At 37.1% G+C, this 21539-nt stretch overlaps 1 protein-coding gene across 1 annotated transcript in view; it reads right to left on the bottom strand.

Moving 5' to 3' along the window:
- Positions 1-21539, bottom strand: part of LOC127431844 (myosin-IIIa-like) — a 133956-nt gene that overhangs the window by 41180 nt on the left and 71237 nt on the right. The window contains exons 9-19 of the mRNA XM_051682446.1: positions 20431-20496; positions 19923-20078; positions 17011-17049; positions 14301-14306; positions 12126-12225; positions 9410-9526; positions 6168-6272; positions 6003-6086; positions 4881-5083; positions 4070-4168; positions 3847-3961 (exon numbers count right to left, since the gene is read on the bottom strand). Coding sequence (XP_051538406.1) covers positions 3847-3961; positions 4070-4168; positions 4881-5083; positions 6003-6086; positions 6168-6272; positions 9410-9526; positions 12126-12225; positions 14301-14306; positions 17011-17049; positions 19923-20078; positions 20431-20496 — 1090 coding nt within the window. The remainder of the gene's footprint in view (positions 1-3846; positions 3962-4069; positions 4169-4880; positions 5084-6002; positions 6087-6167; positions 6273-9409; positions 9527-12125; positions 12226-14300; positions 14307-17010; positions 17050-19922; positions 20079-20430; positions 20497-21539) is intronic.

Raw genomic sequence — 21539 nt, 5'->3', positions numbered from 1 at the left:
GCATTTTTACATTTTCAATAAAACATCATTCAGTATGTTTTTTAAGTGATTTGAATTATGGGGACACTAGAAATGTCCTCATAAACCACAATTATAGCATAATACCCTTGTAATGACCAGTTTGTAACCTAAAAAAAAGTCCTCGTAAACCACTTAAACCTGCCCACACACACACACACACACACACACCTTAAGTTCCTTATACCAATCCCTCACTGAGCAATATCTTCTATTAGCTTTGTATTTCTATCCTGATTATTTTATCGCTATTGTTTAAATAAAATAAATGTGTAAGTTTGTGTGGATTGAGTGCCTGAACATGCCCAGAGAGTATTTCTGAAAATTTTGATATACCCTAAAAATAGTTTCTTAAATTTCAACACAAACATATATATTTTTTTACAGACACAGAATCCAAAAGGTACTTTGTAACCGCAATGACCTGTTCAAGGTCTCTTGCCCACAAGAATGGCTTCATATTTTGGCAGATGTGGCACAGCAGCTCATAATTAGCAGCACATTGCCATGAATGTCTGTTTGATTATGTTGAGTCCTTGAATACTGTGTTCTGTAATGTCAAGGTAGTCAAACTGTCACTCACAGGCCTGTGATTACTCCTGTCTCCTTCAACAAAATAGAAAATGTTGACATTACGGAGACCTCTAAGGATATTCACGTTTCATTACTCTTACAGATTGCAGCCACTTTCTTGGCCTGTCTTTGGTAGTTTAGTACTTTACAGCACAACAGTGACCACCCACTTTTTAGTGGCCTTGGTTGCAAAATGATTTTACCCATTCATTTTCTCCATAGTGATTTTAAAAACTTCAATAAAGTGTTAGAAGACATGAAAAAGCCAGCGCCAAGATGAATCACATCATTGCACAGTCTGTTTTTAAAGTAAAAAAAGTATATGAAATGTTCTAAAAATACAAATGAAATTAAAACTATTCATGCATCACTAAAACTAACTAAAACGAAAACTAGACTGAAATTGAAAATCAAAACACAAAGCAAAATAAAAAAAATACTAGTGACTTTTTAAAGTGGTGGTACAATGGTACAATAGTACCATATAAAACGACTGACTTATATTTCTTGAGTATACAAAAAATAGAAAAATAATATATTAAATAAAAGTTTTTTAATATATATTAGCAAAATATTAGTAGTTTTAGAGTGAAGCAGACTCGGTTACATCATTAGCAATGCTTTATGTGACTGGAAGTCACTGCTGAGCTTTTCTGCAGTGAAATCAGTTCATGGTAACAGACTTCACTGATTGGTGGAGCTCTCTTCAGGATTATGTGCAATGTAGTTCTTCAACAGATATTTCACTTTTAAACAATGTTTTTTTTTTTACATGAAGTTAAAATCACATTGATTTGTGGCTCATGATAGGTCTTATAGGTTTATACGTTATCATTAAAAATGTATTTCTCTATGAAAATAATTAATTCGATTTTTACTTCTATAACCATACAGCTGTGTTCTATTGTGATAGTATTATGTTTGAGCACTATCGTATTTCACATTGTGCTGATGATAAAGTTAGATGTAGCCATCTTGACGAACTGGGTGGTGGTAATGTATTCCAGCATGCTCGCCTAATGCTAATTGTGGAGACATCTACATCACAGCATTACATAACCCTCCACACAGGCCATCGAAAATGTTCAGATCACTGAAGCTGAATGGACAGGCAGGGTGTTCTTGTGGTCATTAAACATTAGCGTTCTTCTTGCCCATATTACACTTCAATATTTGTTCATCTAAGAATATTTTAGCCCCTTTGCCATAAGAACGAACATTTGCATCTTTGTGTAATGACAGTGCTTTCACGTCTATACTGAGAATAATTATGTGAAAGAATATGAATATTCTAAATGACATCTATGGTTGAAATTTTTAATTTTGAATGTAGAAATGTAGAAATAGTAGGAATGTGAATTGTGAAGTGTGTGATAAAATAAAGGATCTTTAATGGTTCTTTGTAGCAAAGAACGCTCTTTTATTATCAAGAACCATTTTGGCTGTACAGGGTTCTTAATTTGTGCTATAGACCAACACTTTGGCAACGTCACCACCTACGTCACTGACGGAAGTGGTGGCAAAAAGATCAGCGCGAACAGTAAACTAAACCTGTAGTTAGCTGCTCACCCAACAGTCCTCAAAACGTTAGCTGTTACCTTTCAATTGTCTGGTTAAGCTAAATGAAATGTTGTGCTGTGAAATGAAATGTCTAAATCACAATGGCAAAAACCGAGGGCTTCACTTTTATCGGATTCCGTAAACAGAGCTGACTGGACTGAGGCGATCATTTCCAACTCAAAGCTTTGCTGCAAACATTTTATTACAGGTATGCAATTAACTTATAATATTATAATAATAGTATAGCTAAGAATATTTCTGTATCTATGATGGCTTTGCATCAAACTTTCAAACCAATGATTATAACTAGCTTTTTTATTAGCAATAGTGTACCCAAACCTAGCTAGCTAGCTTTGAACCTTAAGTCTAATTTTATTCTATATTATCTTTTAGTGATATTTAGAGGAGCTAGCTAGCGCTAGCTGTCTAATCTGTCAAACAAACATGGCTTTCTGCCACCAATCACTGCGCATGCACTGCAATGTTTGTAAACAATGGGATAGGTCTATATGGTTAAATGAGATTAAAGATTTTTGATGTTACATTATACTGTAGGTTCTTCAGACCAGCATATCAGTTTCTGGAATGTCCAAGGTTTAATACGTTAAGCTTTATGGCAACTGTGGCATGTTGTTGATTACCATAGACACTGACTGCGACTCATCAGTTTACTGATTCAAAAGTATAGACTCAAAACTTAAACATTATCTGTGTCAGCATAAAAGTAGATAAAGTCATGATCAAATCATGATAAAATCATAATCTAACCTTGTTTGTGCAAAGTTATATCCAATCTTTCAACTGCTGTCATGATGACATAAAGCCAGTAAGTTTAAGACAACACATGAAAAGATCCCAGAAAAACTATCTGTAAAGTACTGTTAACATGGAGCAAACTCCACCCACAGGAATTACATATATAATGCAAATTCAGAAATTAATCTGTTTAGAACTGTAGTCCCACACTACAAGGACGATTTAGACAAGATGAATTAACACACATTTTTGTATTAATTAATTAATTTAGGCACTGGACAAAAATACAATCTTCACATTTCTACTTTTAAGCCAGCTACATGTCTTGCTCCATTAGGGTTGGATACCAAAAAAAAGTTTTTTAAATGGAAATGGTTACAAAATGGACTTTTGGTTCCATTAACAATTCCCGAACTTGCATTTTTCCGCCAATGCAGATGGAAAACCGTACTAAAATACTTTGTCGGTGTTTCCTACTGCACTATTTAGCCTCAGCACTGCCTCTCTACTGAATCTACAGTGGGAAATGTAAAGCATAACCAGTGTAGTCCAAGCAGGTTCTTTTGAATTGTCAATGGAACTGTTAAGGAATTGGAATCGTTAAGAGGAATTGGAACTGGGATTTTTAAAATTCTTACGATTCCATCCCCATGCTCAATAGACTTCTGTTGATAGTTCATTACTGAAAACATTTTTGTTTGTTTTTACAAACTTAGAGTTAAGTCAATTTTTTTCCTGTGGTAATTGGCAGCATACTGTACCACAAATGCCATAGAGCTTAAAATTCCAGGTATTTAACCGAGAATAATCCTTGAAGCACCAGAATACAGATGGTTTGCTATTGAACAGAACTTGAAGTTCTTCAATGGCATCAGGTTGTAAAACCTTTTTGGGTTCTGTTCGTGTCTTCTCTTTAAATTGTGCAGGATTGTGATGTACCTCTAGGGTGAAGCCGATGACTTTAAAACACTGTTCCACTGTCTCAAACTGCTCCTTATAGAAGGCACTCCCTACTATGTCAGGCACTAATTTAATATTCTCATTGTGGAGATACCTGGAATTGAGGAAAACAAAGAGAAGTAAATGGATAGACTGAAAAAAGGATGCCAGAGAAAGATACAAATAAAAACAGCAGGCTGTTTTCAAGAGCTCAGGAACTCACTTTGGAGTTTTGCTGTCTGACAGCTTGTAGTGGCCGAGTTTCTTCCTCTCTGCCAGACCGGCGTAGATATAGTAGAAAATGTGGAAGTTACGTTCCCCTCTGAAGAAAGAGTGAAATTAGAGGTTTCACTTACAACAAGATCATTCCCTTTGTTTACTCTTTTTAGTTCAATAGTGGTGCTTGCTAAGTTTTTGGCTGGCAAACAAAACAACGGCCAAAAAAACGATAAGACTAGAGTAGGTAAGGGGAAAGGAAAAGGACCTTTGGCTGGTACTCAAACTCATGTCACCCACAATATGGCCACTTTCTGTCTTCTTTTGGTCTACCCTCTTCAAAAAACAGCTTTATCCAGCCTAAGATGGTTTGCTGGTCTTAACTGGTCCAACTTTGCTGGTCTTAACTTGTCCAGCTGGTCTCCCAACCTAGCCAAGTGGGTTTTCAGCTGGTTTAGCTGATCAGCCAGTTGGTCTCTCAACATGACCAGTGCCCAGAAGTGCACCAAACCCTTCTAAAACCATCAATACAAACCAGTCTGAGCACAAACCAGCTTACTGTTCAGCTAGTGACCACGAGACCACCTTAGGCTGGTTTAAGATGTTTTGTACAACAGGATAATTCAAAACCAACTCAAACAAAATCATAGGATAGATTTCTCTTTAAAGATTCTATGGATAAGTCGTCCATAGAAATTGTCATTGACCAAAACAAAAGAGAGAGAAAACAAAACCTAATCTCCCGATAGCATTCGATAGCATTTAATTGAATTATACTGCAGTATCAGAGTTCAGGCCCTCAATGTGAGGACTCTTACCCAGCTTGGTGTATGACTCTAGATTTCTCCAGAAGGTATTCTGAGATCTGAGCTCCCACCACCGTTCCCCCGCAGGTGAACTTCATCTCCAGATACTTTCCAAAGCGACTGGAGTTATCATTGATCACAGTACAGGCGTTTCCAAAAGCTTCTACTAAACCATTGACCAACAAAATCTTCTCCTGGAGGGACCGATTGTTGGCCTGAAAAAGATTTACAAAGAGTACAGGTACTGTTTATCCTATATGACTAAAGTATTTCTACCTGTTTCATAACCACCTCTAGATATTTTAAAGATGATGTAAGTGAAGATGATTATATATATATGTGTGTGTGTGTGTGTGTGTGTGTGTGTGTGTGTGTGTGTGTGTGTATTATGTTTCACAGTTTAATATGCAAACTTTAAGTTAAACCATTTGTAGGTTGATTTCACCTAAAAGTATAAACACAGTGGCACTATGAAAACATCCCTCTGTTTGTTTGAGCATCCTCACAAGCCAGACACAGCAACATTGGCTCAACCAATATGTGGGGCGGGACAACCTGTTTGTACAACTAATGGAAGACTGGGAGTGTTTTCTAGAATCTGTTTGAAATCTTTGATAATTTTTGCAATTCCGTTTGGTGATGCTAGTGGCGCTGAAATTATGGGAATTAAGTAAAAACAATATTTCAGTTTATCCAAATGAATCAAGTAATTTTCTTCTCATCCTCTATTATGGAAATGCAGAAAATTACATCCCTTCAAAAGCTTGTTTAGGATATAAAATGAGTCATTCTCCATAACTCCAACAGGAACCAATTACGTATCAGAAAGTCTACAGTACTAATCAAAAAACATTCCAAACTTGTGTTTCTTTTATGGTGCAGTGTGTAATTCCATTGGCACCAAATAGATTTTTAATCTGTTTGTAACAGGTTCCTGATAAATCAACCCAACCAATTGTGTGAGTTGGGGGCAGAACTATAGACGGGGAAGTGTCTGAGAAACCTGGTTGAAAACATTATTTTTGCAATTACATTTGGTGTCACTTCTGATGCAAAAAAAAAAAAAGAAGCACACTTCACCTTTAATGTCACACTTTAGAGCTCAAAAACATGAGGTTGTATATAAGGTTATACCTTGCCGAGGACTGTGAGCTGTTGGACTAACAGGTGAGCACTCTCTGTTTTTCCAGCTCCACTTTCTCCACTAATGACAATACACTGTACACAGAAAGCCAAAGACAGTTTAGACCACTATATATTACATGAGCATGACTGATATACTCCAGCAGCTCTGAGTACCTGATCAGCGTTATAGGACACCATGGACTGATATGCAATGTCTGCCACTGCATATATGTGTGGAGGGTTTGACGTTCTCTTGGCTCCAATGTAAATCTTGGAATGCTGTCAGAGAAAAGAAAGAATGAGTTCAATATTTGACTAATTTGATAAATATCTAAAACGACACTAGATTTTTACATTTTCTGAAGAAAATCTGAGTGGTTTTCTCTCTCACGATGCCCTGAGCATTACTATGTGGTTGCTAAGGTGTTTTGAGTGGAAGTTAGCGAATTGCTATGTGGTTGTTAAGCTGCCTTTAAGTGGGCCTGGGAAGCTCCAACTTCAGAGTTAGCATTCGTTATTACGACATGCCACACATTCAAGTGGGAAACAAAATACGGAAGATGGTAAACTTAAACAAGTACACAACGAATGACGGCTAAAGCTCTTTTTTTCTGTTGTTTCAGTAAATATCTAAAGTGGCTAAGCAATTTTAGCCATTCTGGAACTTCCACCAAACTTAGCCGTTGATTAGCCACGCCCCCCTCTTTACAAAACCCTGCACTTCAAATACACTTCAAAGAGGGCTATTACAGAGACAGGTTTGATATATCATGGCACCAATTTCAGTAATATCTGACAGGTAAAAAGGATGTTTTCTTCATGTAATTTAAATAAAAATAAATCACTTACAGCACCTTTAGGGTGCTTTTGAGAGGTTGTTACTGCATTGCTATGCGGTTGTTAATGTGTTTTGAATGGTTGTTACCACATCACTATATGGGAAGGTGTTTTAAGTGGCTGTTAGCTCATTGCTCTGTGGTTATTAATGTGTTTTGAGTGGTTGCTAGTGTATTGTTGTGCAGTTGTTAAGGTGTTTTAAGTGGTTGTTAGCAAATTTTTTGCAGTCATTAAGGTGTTTTAGTGGTTGTTACCGCATTGCTGTGCAGTTGTTAAGGTGCTTTGAGTGTCTGTTAGCTTAATGCTATGCGGTTGGAAAGGTATATTGATTGGTTGTTAGTGTAACGGGAGCCTGCGCGGTATGTGTAACCCTCACTCCCCTGCCCTCAAGAGGTGCACTAGCGACTGACGTTAGAGGCTGTAGTCTTTAGCCTCCTCGTTAGCGCACCTGCCTCCCATGCCGGCTGACACCGGTTCGAATCCCGCTCAGAGTGGGTTTAGTAGGACCAATTACATTAGCTTATTGCTATGCAGTTGTTTAGGAGTTTTGAATTGTTGTTAGAACATTGCTATGCTATTGAAGGGGTTTTGAGTAGTTGTTTAGTGCATTGCTAAGTGATTGTTAAGGTGTTTTGAGTGGTTGTTAGCGCATTGCTATGCGTTTGTTAAGGTGTTTTGAGTGGTTGTTAGCGTATTGCTATGTGGTTTTTAAGGTGTTTTGAATTGTTGTTAGCGCATTGCTGTGGGGTTGAAGGTGTTTTGAGTAGTTGTTAGCGCATTGCTATGCGGTTTTTCAGGTGTTTTTTAGTGGTTTTTAATAACAGTTGCTATTAAGTTGTTAAAGGGTTATTTTTAGTTCATCCAAAAATAAACATTCTCTCATCATTTACTTACCCTCATGCCAGTATAACTTTCTTTCTTCTGCAGAACACAAATTAAGATTTTTAGAAGAAATGTTCAGCTCTTTAGTTCCAATCCAAAATTGTATGTTTCAAAAAGCATGTAAAAGCAGCATAAAAGTAATCCATAAGAATCCAGTGGTCATATCTTCAGAAGTGATATGATAGGTGTGGATGACATTTACATTTATGCATTTGGCAGATGCTTTTATCCAAGGTGACTTACAGTGCCATGATTACAAGTACATTCCCCCTGGAGCAACATGGAGTTAAGTGCCTTGCTCAAGGACACAATGGTGGTGGCTGTGGGGATTGAACAACAGCCTTCTGCTTACTAGTTCAGTGCTTTAGTCCACTACACCACCACCACTCCATAAGAAACAGATCAATATTTAAGTACATTTTTGCTAGAAATTCTTCTTCCTGCCCATTAGGGGGTGTATGCATGAAGAATGTGAAACACCAAAAACACAAGAAGAAGAATGTGGAAGTGAAAATTAAACTGACCAGGGAGGAGAATTTATAGTAAAAATAGACTAAATATTGATCTGTTTCTTCTGAAGACATGGATTTAACCACTGGAGTCATATGGATTACTTTTATGCTGACCTGTGATTTTTGGAGCTTTGTATAGTACAGACCAAAAAAGCTGAGAAATTCTTCTAAAAATCTTCATTTGTGGTCTGCTGAAAAATGGTCATACACATCCGGGACAGCATAAGGGTGAGTAAATGATGAGAACATTTAAAAGTTTAGGTGAACTATTCCTTTAAGGTGTTTTGAGTGGCTGTTAGTGCATTGCTATCTGGTTATTAAGGTGTTTTGAGTGTTAGCTCATTGCTGTGCATTTGTTAAGGTGCTTTGAGGGGATGTTAGCATATTTATATGCAATTGTTAAGGTGTTTTGAGTGTTTGTTAGTGCATTGCTATGCGGCTGCTAAGGTGTTTTGAGTGGTTATTAGCATGTTGTCATAGCCTACAGTAGCTAGTGTGTGCAAAGATTGCTAGGTGGTTATTTACTTGCATAAGTAAAAACTATGGTATTTTTTTTATCCGGTTTATTATCCGGCAAGTAAAAACTGTTAAACATGTGGTGTACTGAGCAAATGTGACGTGATGTGTCACGTCATTTCATCTTAATCTTTAGAAAAATGTGGTGAATAATTACACTACCCATGATCCTGAAGAGAAATCTACCAATCAGAGAATTAAAGAAAACAAACCATGGCAAAAGAGCTCTGCAGAGACTGCCCACTCCCATGATGCACTGTGAATGATGCAGTTGAGTCGTCTCTATATCTATATATTTGTATGTATCTGAATACTTTAAAATAAAATTGTATTTAACAAAATTTAATACTTAGGTTTTGAGGCTTGTTCAAATCCATACACTTCTGTATTAGCAATAGTAATAGTGACACCACTTATAATCTAGATTAAAATGAAGAATCTAAAGAGAGGAGAGAGTGTGACACAAAGGAAAAAGGAAATTAAATATGCCAGGTCTCACTGCAGAGGGTACAATGATGCAGAACAGATACTGATGGACAGGTAAGACAGAAAAAGACAGGAAAGGAAGAAAGGCAGAGAGAAGGAGTGCTTTTGCAGTAAATGAGATGTAGTAAACTATGAAATGGAATGGCTTTCATAATGAAATATTGGATACACACATACACACACCTCAGGGGTGTACAGCTCTGTTTCTTGGAAGGGATTCACCGCTATAAGGATGTCTCCGACGTACGTGTAGATCTGTCCCTTTGCATAACGTCTCTGTAGCTGTTCGGTTACTGTGTTCTGACAGAGAAACAATTACACATCACAGATGGCCGTTCTATCAAACCACTGCACAAAAAAATAACTGTCTAATATGGCACAGGAGTCTTCACTTTCATGCATGACCAAACCCAGACACATTGATTTGATTTATTATCTAGAATCCTGCATTCATTGCACTTCGCATTGAGATTTTTGCACACTATCTGGGTCTCATGGAAGCTCAAAGAATATGAAGGTTTAAGGTCTATTATTTTAAGGTCTGTTGAGATGTTTTGAGTTGTGAAAATTAAACACTCTTTTAATTAAGCACATCCCCACCCAAACTCTCATTACTGCAATCTGAATATAAAAGGCTATATTATTTAAATTGTAAATCATGGTAGCATTTGTTGTACTGCCTTTAATATATGCTGATGTAAATAAGAAGTCATTGTAATTAAGGCTGGGCGATATATTGAATATTCACAATATTATCAGAATGATTTTGCTGCTTATATATATATATAAAAAAATTAAGCAATATTGTAAATATCACAATGATTGTAGTGTGCTTTTTATTTGGCCACTACATTTCCTAAAGAGCCCTGTTCTGTGTTCACAAATGGGTGGTCTCAGAGCAGTTCGCATGCATTGTGAAAGCAAAGTGCTGCATGTTCACACATTCATGCAATCCCAAACTTTTGTAACCGCTACAAGTTATTACCGGACAAGGTTTCAGAAAAGGAGGAGGTTACCGCGTTTCGCCAGATTTGTAATGAGCAATATTGCAAGCTGTCAAATACACACTGCACTTTCAGCTTTCTGCCAAAATAAAAGCTCCAGGTAAAGTAAATATGACACAAATATATTACTGTTGTACAAAACAAATATAATCCTAATAATAATAATAATTCAGTATTATATTGTATTATAATAAAATTCAACTGGGCTACTTAAAGTGAGTGTACTTGTAGTTTTTGCACACCCTGTTCATCCACAATACATTTTTTTTTTTAATGTATTGTAATGTAAAATATATGTATATAAAAATTACTTTTTATTACTGCATTGTTGTATTGGTGCATCTAAATGAAAATGATTAAATATTGTTCTTCTTTGTGTTCATTTAGTGAAAAACTGTGGAAAACATGCCTTTGTTATTTTTAATGCATTTAGAATTAAATAAAGCTTTTCATGTATTTAGAATAAATACATAATTATCGAGATCTATATATAGAATGTCGTCAATAAGCTAAAAAAATAGCAAGATGTAAAAAAAAAAATTCAGCCATATTCCCTGCCCTAATTGTAATACCGTGATTTTATATTGTAAAAAATGCTTTTTAAAAAAATATTTTTTCTTTTTTTTCTTTTTTTTTTTTTTTTGGTGCATTACAGCAATATCAAGATTTGGGGGGTTATATGTACTTAATTGTCATGAAAATAATAGGGAAAAATGGACACAATGGAAACAAAACTTTAATATATATAAATGGTCAAAAATCTTAATACTTCTGAAATAGGCTTCATTTTATTTCTACAGTAAATTAGGCAAAATTTGAGAGATGTCACTTTAAAACGCTGATTTGTTTGATTTTGTAATTTCACCCATGTATAGGTTATGGCCATACAGTTACACATCACAGTTCTCCATCTGGTGACATCAGACCAAGGATACAAAACCAACACTGCTGCCATAATGGATGAGGAAATATATCCAGAGTAAATGAGACCCCCGCTACATTAATAAATCATCTTAAATGTGTTTCAATAAAAACCCTGTTATTGTTCAATAATATGTCTATTTATTCATCTGACAGTCAAAAAAAAAATGAGACGGCTGGGATGAGTTATGATCACTTGACAGTCTCTCTGAAAAATGTCTGACAGAGGAATGGAAAATTCCACAGCTGGATCCTTCCACAAATTAGGTACAAATGTGTATCTCTGTACATTGATTGCATATATAAAGATCAACCATTCAACCCAAAATTATTAAATAACACTAAATAATTAATAACCTACAAACATTGTGAGAAAATTATCAAACTAACATTTTCTTTAATTTTTGTGAAATATAAGTCTATATATATCCTCAAATAAACATTTAAACAAAGTGTATTGCTTAATTTAGGCTTTAACGCTGTTACTTGCAACATCCAATACTGGTGCTTTTTTCCAATTGTATTTTTTACTTTATTTTAACTTTACTACACTCTATATATTTAATTTTATGTTTATTTAATGTTTACTGCTAAAATAAAAGAAGATCATACAATTTTTGTAACAGGGTTACCTCATATACCTCAGACAAACTTCATATTAAGTAAATAGAAAACAGCTTATATAATATTTGGTTTAATCCCCTGAGGTACACAAACATAATTTCCTAAAGGTTAAGCACCTCCTTTCACTGGCCATTTTGTTGTTTTTTTTTTTGTTTTTTTTTTGTATTTTTGTACCCTTTTTAAAGATAGTATCGGCTTTGTATTGTTGCTGAAAACCAGTGTATGTGTGTTCTGTGGCCCTCCTTGTGTAGGGTTTTTATATATATATATATATATATATATATATATATATATATATATATATATATATATATATATATATATATATATATATAAATATATATTCTTACTTCATCTAGAACCTCGAGGGTTGCCAGATCCTCCACGTCGTCACACGCTTGACTTTCGGACGTCATGTAGCTGCCTTTTTTGGTGTGGATACGTTCATGCCTGCAACACAAAATGCAAGATTACAGTCTCAGCGACCTTGAAAGACAGAACAACCATGAAAGTTAAAACTGATTACATTACTATCAATTAAAAATCAACACATAAATCCCACAAATTACCTTGTTAAAATATTGAGAGATATTCTAATAGATATATAGGAAAATAGCTTTTAACCATACTCATTTTAAGAGCCCCATATCTGATTTCAACATCTTTGTTCAAAGGTTATTCTACTCTATAGCTCTGTTTGTGAGTGTCACGCCTTCCCAGTCTCTCTCCGCACTACATTTCCCAGAAGCACATCCCCAGACTTCTAACCACACACACCTGTTCCCTATTCCTCATCATTAGTGTTCTGTGTATATATACCCCTCAGTTTCAGTTGTTCCTTGTCAAGTCTTGTTTATGCTACACCCTTCAGTGTACGTTGCTGTCTTGGATCGTCTTCATCCATCATTGTTGTTTAAGTTAAATGCTTAGTGTCCCCAGTTACTTTTATTTATGTTTGGTATTTTTGCTCTGCATTGTTTTGTAGTATTGGTCAGTTAGTTTACCTTTTATTAAACTTCTGCATTTGGGTTGTACATCTCCTGTTGTCAGTCTCTCTGTTTCATCCTACCCCTGACAGAAGACTTGACCTTTCACCATGAACCCAGCGGAGTTAACAGTGATGCAGGGCACTAACACCGCCCTTGCCCAGGCAGATTGGCAGTGGAGCGAGACCCTCCAGCAGGTAGTCACAGCCCTGGGTTGCATGCCTCTGTCCACTTCCCCTTCTACTACTCCATCATCCTCCACCCCAGGCCTTCCTCCCTAGGAGTAGGAACGGCAATCTTCTCGCAAGACTCCACTAGCACTCCTCGGGCCACCAGTTCAGCCGACTCCAGTCCGGTGGCCAAGCCAACCCGATATACTGGAGCCCCTGAAGGGTGCAATAGGTTCCTTCTGCAGTGCAAGCTTTTGAAATGCAGCCAATCCAGTTCCCCACTGAGAGAGCAAAAGTGGCCTACATCATCTCCCATCTTACCGGCAGGGCACTCCAGTGGAAAACGGCACTGTGGGACCAGGACGGGCTAGTCCTTGACTAATCCAGAACCTTCATGAGCCACTTCCAGGAGGTATTTGGCACCACCGTAGGAGGGGATCGAGCCCGTGAGCAGCTGTCTCGGCTCTGCCAGGGTGACCACTCCGTGGCAGAGTATTCCCTGCAAATTCGTCTCCTGGCTGCCACGAGCAAGTGGAATGAGCCTGCTCTCCTCACAAATTTCCAGCTCCATCTGGCAGGGAGAGATGACAACATGGGCCTGAAGGATGTGAGCCACCATCTACATCAAGCTCGACCTTGGAAGCGCCTACAACCTGATCAGGATCCGAGAGGGGGACGAGTGGAAGACAGCCTTCATCGCCCACCACTGGGCACTACGAATACCTGGTGATGCCGTACAGTCTGGTCAACGCCCCTTCCATCTTCCAAGCGTACATGAACGAGGTGCTGCGGACTTCCTCCATCAATTTGTCATGTGTACAATGATGACATCATCTATTCTACCTCCCTCGCTGAACATGTACACCATGTCAAACAGGTCCTGCAGTGCCTCCGTCATCAGCTCTATCTGAAAGCTGAGAAGTGCACCTTTCACCAGACCCCGTCCCCTTTCTCTGCTACCTGATCAGCCCGCAGGGAGTAGAGATGAATGCGGCGAAGGTCGAGGCAATCCGCTCTTGGCCACAACTGACAACGGTGAAGGAGCTGCAATGGTTCCTTGGGTTTGCTAACTTCTATCGTCGTTTCTTAAGTTGGCTGTTCCTTTCACCTCCCTCCTAAAAAGCAAGCCCAAGGATCTCGTCTGCTCACCGGAAACCACCCACACCTTCTGCCAGCTCAAGACAGCCTTCATCACCGCCCCTATCTTAAAACACCTGAACCCCACAAAACCTTTTGTGGTCGAAGTGGATGCCTCCACCACTGTCCCAGTGCCATAGCAGTCCCAAAGCTCCATCCCTGTGCATTCTACTCACAGGAGTTTGATATCGGCAGCCCATATCTGACCCAGCAGAACTATGATATCGGCAACCGGGAGCTGCTGGCAATGAAGATAGCCTTGGAGGAGTGGAGGTACTGGCTGGAGGGATCCCAGCACCCCTTCCAGGTGATCACTGACCACCGCAGCCTGGAGTACCTCCGCTCTGCCAAACACCTAAATCCCCATCAGGCATGCTGGGCCCTTTTCACCCGATTCCACTTCACTGTCACCTACAGACCTGGATCCAAGGACACCAAGGCCGACACTCTATCCTGGCTCCATACTCCTTACCATACTTCCAGCACTCCCGAGACCATCCTTCTGTCCTCCATGTTCATTAAGCTCTGGCAGCTTGACCTCAGGGGCATTTCTGAGCCCCTGCGTCTCCAGCTCCTGGAATGGCTGCACTTCACACCCGGCACTGGTCACCCTGGGATCACTCGCACTCTGGAGTTGGTTCAGCAGAAATACTGGTAGCCCCCCACAAGTCCAAAAAAACATGCAGGTTAAGTGATTTGGAGACTCTAAATTGCCCTGTAGGTGAGTGTGAGTCCCCCAGCCACTGGGGGTTGCATCTGGCGTAAAACCTTTGCCAAGTCAAATATGCAGATCACATATAGTCTACTGTGGCAACCCCTAATGGGAGCAGCCAAAAGAAGAAGGTTGGTTGTTATTAACATCAAACCTCACTGGTTCTTGTGTGTCATCAAACATAATAATGTAAAATATGTGCAGCAGTTGTTTAATATAGTTAATTATGAGAATAAAAACAAAATATATTTAAGCTGACCTCAAAATATTCTGATCTATACGAAAATTTTAATTTAAAGGGAGAGTCTCCAAAAAATGAAAAATCAGTCACTGTTTACTCACCCCTGTGTTGTTATAACCCTATATGATTTTCTTTCTTTTTCTTAACACAAAGGGAGAAATTGTGAAAAGAAATTGTGCTCAGCGATGTCATACAATGGCAGTTTATGGTGACCACGTCTTCAAGCTTCAAAAGAACGAAAAAATATATAATTCAGAAGTCTAATAAATTATTTCATGAGACTCATGATTGTTATGAAAACATACAATAAGGTTTGGTGATAAACCGATAAAGATGCATATGCATTAAAAGATGCATTAAAGATATAATGCTGGTGTGTTCCCTTTACATACGCTCTGACATGCAAGTTTTGCTCCAGTGGAACGCCAGCTCCAGCTCCACTTTATTTAATGATGACAGTGCTTCTGTATTTACTTATTTCAGATAATTCCCTCATACTTTGCGATCTACATCACCTTAGGCTGTTTGGAAATTATGAAGTGTGTCTGGACTGTGAGCTGTGTTTTCTTCCTCTACTCTCATGCACTCGAACGGAAGTGCTCCTCTTGTGCATCATCATTAGAGTTTCAAATTATCTCATGTTAGGTTAAATGAGATCAAATGACTATTCGACAAATTGAAATTTTAGTTGACATTTTTTTATTTTTGACGTTGTCGATAACGTTAAATAAGTGTTTCAGCCCTAGCGGTTAACTCCGTCCGCTGTTAACTGGCACTGGCCCAAAAACATTGAAAAAATAAGGCTGGGCATAGAAATGCACCAATTCTTCAACTACAAACTCTTCAGACATGTTTAGTAAGTTCCGTTCTCTGTTTTGTGTGCAGCTGTGTTGTGTTCTGTTGTCACTGTGGCAGATCTGTTTTTAGATAAACAAAACGAGTTTTCGCTTGAACGCCCCAACGTGGCGAGGGGGCTGTGTGAACTGTTGCTCTCGTGCCCTATCATGAACACACACAGGAGATCAACGATCAGTGAACATTTTTACTAAATAATACATTAGATTTCAGTTTGTTTCTCACCAAATCTTATAGTATGCTTTCATAACAATCATGAGTCTCATGGAATAATTTATTAGACTTCTGAATTATACTTTGCCATTTTTTTTAAGCTTGAAGACGTGGTCACCATAAACTGCCGTTGTATGACATCAATGAGCACAACATTTTTTACAATTTCTCCCTTTGTGTTAAGAAAAAGAAAGAAGGTCATATCGGGTTATAACAATTCTGGGGTGATTAAACAATTACTGAATTTTTATTTTTGGGTTAACTAATCTTTTAAGTAGTTTGAGATTAGGGAGAACAACTGGATTATGTCATTCGCAGTGCTTCATTGTAAGGGGCTGTCACTGTTGAGCTCTCATAGCATGATTTCCATTTTTTAACCCTAACTTGGCTAACCAGTTTTGGAATAGAGCTTATGTTTGTGACCCCCGGAGGGGTGGAAAAGAGCACACCTGTGTGGGCTTCATTAAGGCACTAACCAGAAGAAACATTATGTTAACCTGTGGCTAACTTCCCTTGATTCCTATTTACACATCTGACAGTGGCTACCGTGCTGAAAAAAACATGAAAAATCTGAAAAAAACAAAACAAAACAAAAACAAAAACAAAAACACACACAACCAACAAAAAAAATAAATAAAATAAAAATAAAAAAATTAAAATAAAAATAAAGATGACTTGTTTGTTTCTGTCATCTGATATTGGCAATGATTTATCATATGCTAACAAGCTGCCAAAGTGAGCTACCATAAAAACACATTTTGCAAAAACACAAAACCACACCATTAGGGAAGTGCACATTGAGGGCACAACACATGGTCAGACAAATGGGCTGCTACTGGTATATTCAGTTAATGCCAGCTTGGACACAGAAAGCAGACTCGATCTAGCCTACCACGTCATATGACAGTCAATATACCATACCTGGAATTACTGTCTCCCCTTTCAGTCTTTCCATGATGGCTTCAATAAAAGAAATAAAGTGAAGTACAGTCTTAGAAGTACAGCAAAGAATGTGAGGGGATGTCTCGACCTATCTACCTGGCCCAGCTAAAATAGTTAGTACTGGAGTTGATCCTTTATTTTTACCACCATTTTTATCTATATTTTAAAATTAGAATATAATACAAGGTGCTTTAAGTAATTTTTTCATGTTTCCACAATGATGATCCAGGTGGTCTTGGACTGCCGCCTATTGGTGTGGATGCTGCATTTCACAAAGGCGTTTTTTTATTTTGTATTTGATTTTTAACAATGCCATTGTAGAAATGCCCTGTAGGCTATTTGTCATCCATGATTTATTTATTCTGCAATTGAAAATATCTGATCATATTTATATGATAACATGTTACACATGTTTGACAATAGGACTATTATTTTTTTTTCTGTTAATTGTAAAAAAAATAAAATAAAAAAAATAAAAACATTTAAAAGGCCACATTTAGGGCACATTTAAAAAGACTAACAAACACAGTTAAAGTCAGCATGAATTCAAAACTGACACAGTTCACTTTCTTAATAAACATTCCTGGTCTTATTGTGAACGCTTCATCAGTGTATTTCATTCCAAAGAACAATAATGTACAGTACTGTGCAAAAGTTTTAGGCACATAAAATGTTTCACAAAAACATTTGTCTTAGATGCTTATTTATATCTCCAGCTTTAGTGTGTCAATAGGAAATATAAACTGTAGACTTCCAAACATTCCTTTTGCAAAAAGAATAGAATAGAAGAACAGGGAGCCCTGCAACATATTGCATGGCTCCCACAAAGCCCCTCGTGTCAGTCTGAGATTACATAAAAAGACAGAAGCAATTGAGCTTAAACAGATAGAAGAACTGTGGCGAATTCTCCAAGAAGTTTGGAACATCCTATCTGCCAACAACCAAGAAAAACTGTGTCCAGGTGTACCTAGGAGAATTGGTGCTGTTTTAAAGGCAAAGGTGGCCACACCAAATATTGATTTAGCTTTTTTATGTTTACTGGACTTTGTATGGCATTCACTGATAAACGAAAACTACTTATGGCATTATTTTTGATGAAATCCTCACTATGCAACATTTTTCACAAATGCCAGTACTGTAAAACTTTTGTACAGTACTGTATGTCTTTGTAATATTTAATCAAATTATAGTAACTTGCTCTGCCTCTAAAAGGACTTTCCATTCATGCTGATGTCACCAATCTCTCATACTTTTTCAGCCCCTCTCCTCCAACCACCTGTCATTAAGATATCTAAGTTAAAATAACGTGAACTGATGGCTTCAACAGAAGCATATACCACCAGTTAACAACCTCAGAGTGTTTCCCCGCATAAACATGTGGGGACGTTGTATTTTGGCTTCTCTATATGCAATGCATAATTTAAATTAATTTAAAACAACTCAGTTCAGAAGACTCTGGGCTGTCAGTAAAGGGTTAAACTTTCCACGCATGGAGTCATGTGACCAAACAATATGGCGCCGGCTACAGCAGAACTTGTCTTTGGGATAAACGCCAACAAAACTACATCTGATAAGAAACCTAATAATGTTTTTACATTGAAACCTGTTTGAATCAAAAGATTAGAGTTTCTAGTTTCATCCAATATGCCATTTATAACATTTGAGTGATTTTTCGCGAAATGCCACGCCAATAAACACAATATACACTAATGTGTACTTTAGCGCATCTTTTCCTTAAATATCCTATATTTATTGTGCATTTTCACATTGAGAATCAATGGGTTCATCCAAAAGCTGAAAAATTTTGCTTTCAGAGGAGCATTATGGAGTTAGGATGAAAATAAGGTGCATTTCAAACTGTTCTGAGACCAGTGCAGACAGACAGCACACTGGAGGTTAAGTCATTCACTAAATAGGGCAAGGGAGCATCCTATAGCTTTCAATGCAGCTAAGTGCATTCAATCCAAACTTCCTATCAAATGTTCAGTTTCAGGCTGCGGATGATGTTTGGACCACTCAACATGATTAACAGACATGGGACAATGATAATCAGTATATAGATTCAAAATGTATAATGCTACATTTAATTTTAACATGATTGGCAGTGATTGGATTGTACTGGCCATTACTTTGAATCAGAATTAATTATGCTAATTCCTGTTGTAATGTGTCAAAAACATGAATAACCCACACTCCTGAAAACATAATAAACAATTTGATAAAAAACAATCTGACTTTCTATGGCTTGGTATTATGTAAAATTTTACAACTTAGTCCAACTGTCTACATATGTTGCCATCAATTTTTAGGAAAACTATATGCTCTAGAATTTATTTATTGTTTTATTTTTTATTATTATTATTTTTGTTGCATTATTATTAGGTGCTGCTAGTTACGAATCAAAAAGTTAAATGGACAGTTCACACAGAAGTCACGCTCAGGTCTCAGGAGGTTAAAACTATTGATGCTCATTGACCCCACCCATGGGTTTGACTTTACTTTGCTTAAATGAGTTCACATTTACTATATAGTGTGCTGTTCAAAATTGTTCATAATGTTGACAAATTATACATCTTTATAATAGGTCAACATTATTAACTCTTTTTTGACTAGACTATATAGTAAATGTGAACTAATGTAAGTAAAGTGACATCAGTTCTGGGGGGGGGATAAAATCAAGCCCTGCCTTTCTGTAATGTGTCATAATAAAGAAGTAAAATGGGTTGCAAACAGCATTTCATGTTGACTTTAAGACACAGTCCAAATCAAAACCTAAGACACATTCCAGATTTTTTTTCTTTTTTTTTTTTTTTTTTTTTTTCAGTAAAATGCATTTTATGACTCAGCAAACCACTAGAGAGCTGATTACATTCCTCCTTGACTCTGTGTACCTTGTTTTCTCGATAACGCCTATTTGCTGGTTGAGGTCGATCAATTCCATAAGCTGCTTCTGCAGCGTCTTCTCTCGCCCCAAAATCTTTTTGATGAATACATGCTGAAGAAGGTCAAACACATTGGGCCTGAGCTCAAAATCCTTTATTAGACACCTGTTAGAGACAATAAAAAATGGGAGAACTTGTGCTTAAATGTTAAAGATGTTACATTAAATGAAAAAAGATAAGGACTAAAATAAAAAAAATAAAAAAAAACACCCACACAAATAAGACAAAGACTGTGGAGATTGTTAAATTACAAACAATGTTCCAGCACAACAGCAGGAAGCTAATTACATTTTGACAAGACATTATGAGATGCTCATGTTCAGCTTTTTATGAGAGGAATTAACCTATGTGCAGAAATCAGTGAAGAAGAAAATGTTCAAAAAGTTAAGCACCAGCGGTCTACTTTGTATTATGCACACACACAAATACAAACACACACTTAACCTGTTTAACTCACCTGCATATAAAATCATTAAATTCATTTGTCCAGAGCTCTGGTTGGTGTAGAGTAGGCGGAGGGTTTCTGTTTGGGGGCGGGGGGGGGGGGGGGGGAAGATAAACAGACAGAGATTTGTGTCTGAGATGAGAAATGAGGAGACAACTGCTTACTGCAAATTAATCCCATTAATTTCAAAGGGAAAAGAAATTCCCTACTTGATAAGATTATTAGATTACTGCTAAAATTTGTTGTTTAGATTAATCATTTCAGTGGAAATGGAAATAAAGTAGATAAATGCTATAGGTAAAATTAGGGCTGGTTGCAACATGCGGCAAATTGTCACAAGGTCCCAGTCAATACTCTATTTTATATCCTTGTAACAATAATGTTTTGAGCCAAAAGTTCAGTTGCATATCAAGCAGTGGTTTTACCTTTGTTGGTTTTAAACACTTTGTTCAAAACAATAAAATACAATTAAACCAAATATACTGGCATACATTAAGGCAAGAGTCAAGTAATGAAGGTAGATTTGAACCGAAAGTCTATTATGCACAATAGTACATTAAAACATATTATAAGGGTATTTTTCGTTTCAGGTTGGGGTATTTGTTTTAAATGTTGCAAATTAAAAGTCTGCCAAATTTCTTTTTCTGTGTTTGCTGTTTCATGAATTGGTTTGTTCATCATAATTGTTTTACTATTTACATTTTTGCCAAAAAGCCTGGGATATATATTTCAATACAGTATAAATATTTTAAATGTCTGTTCTACTTTTAGATATGATCTCATATTTCAAAAAAGGTGTTCTTCTCAGTGTCAGTATCAGTCTCAATAAACAGCAGGTTTCTATTGTGAAAACTTACCCCATATAATGTTACAACATACTCTGCTGTGGGTCAAACTGAACTGTAGATTTTTCTCTCATCAATAACAATTGATTTTCACAAATAAATAGTTACAGTAGTACAAAGTGTGACAACTAGCCCCAGCCTCCCCCTATAATAAAGGACATGTTTTTTTGTTTTTGTTTTTGTATTTTTTTAGTGATAGTGAAGATATCGAAACAGCATTTTTCAGTAAATTTGTGCTTTTAAGAAAAGCTTTGTCCATGAAGACTGTCAGCAAGC

This window comes from Myxocyprinus asiaticus, chromosome 41, assembly GCF_019703515.2.
Source record: "Myxocyprinus asiaticus isolate MX2 ecotype Aquarium Trade chromosome 41, UBuf_Myxa_2, whole genome shotgun sequence".
Classification (NCBI taxonomy): domain Eukaryota; kingdom Metazoa; phylum Chordata; class Actinopteri; order Cypriniformes; family Catostomidae; genus Myxocyprinus; species Myxocyprinus asiaticus.
Note: the sequence above shows the minus strand (reverse complement) of the source record. Positions and strands in the feature narration are given on the sequence as shown.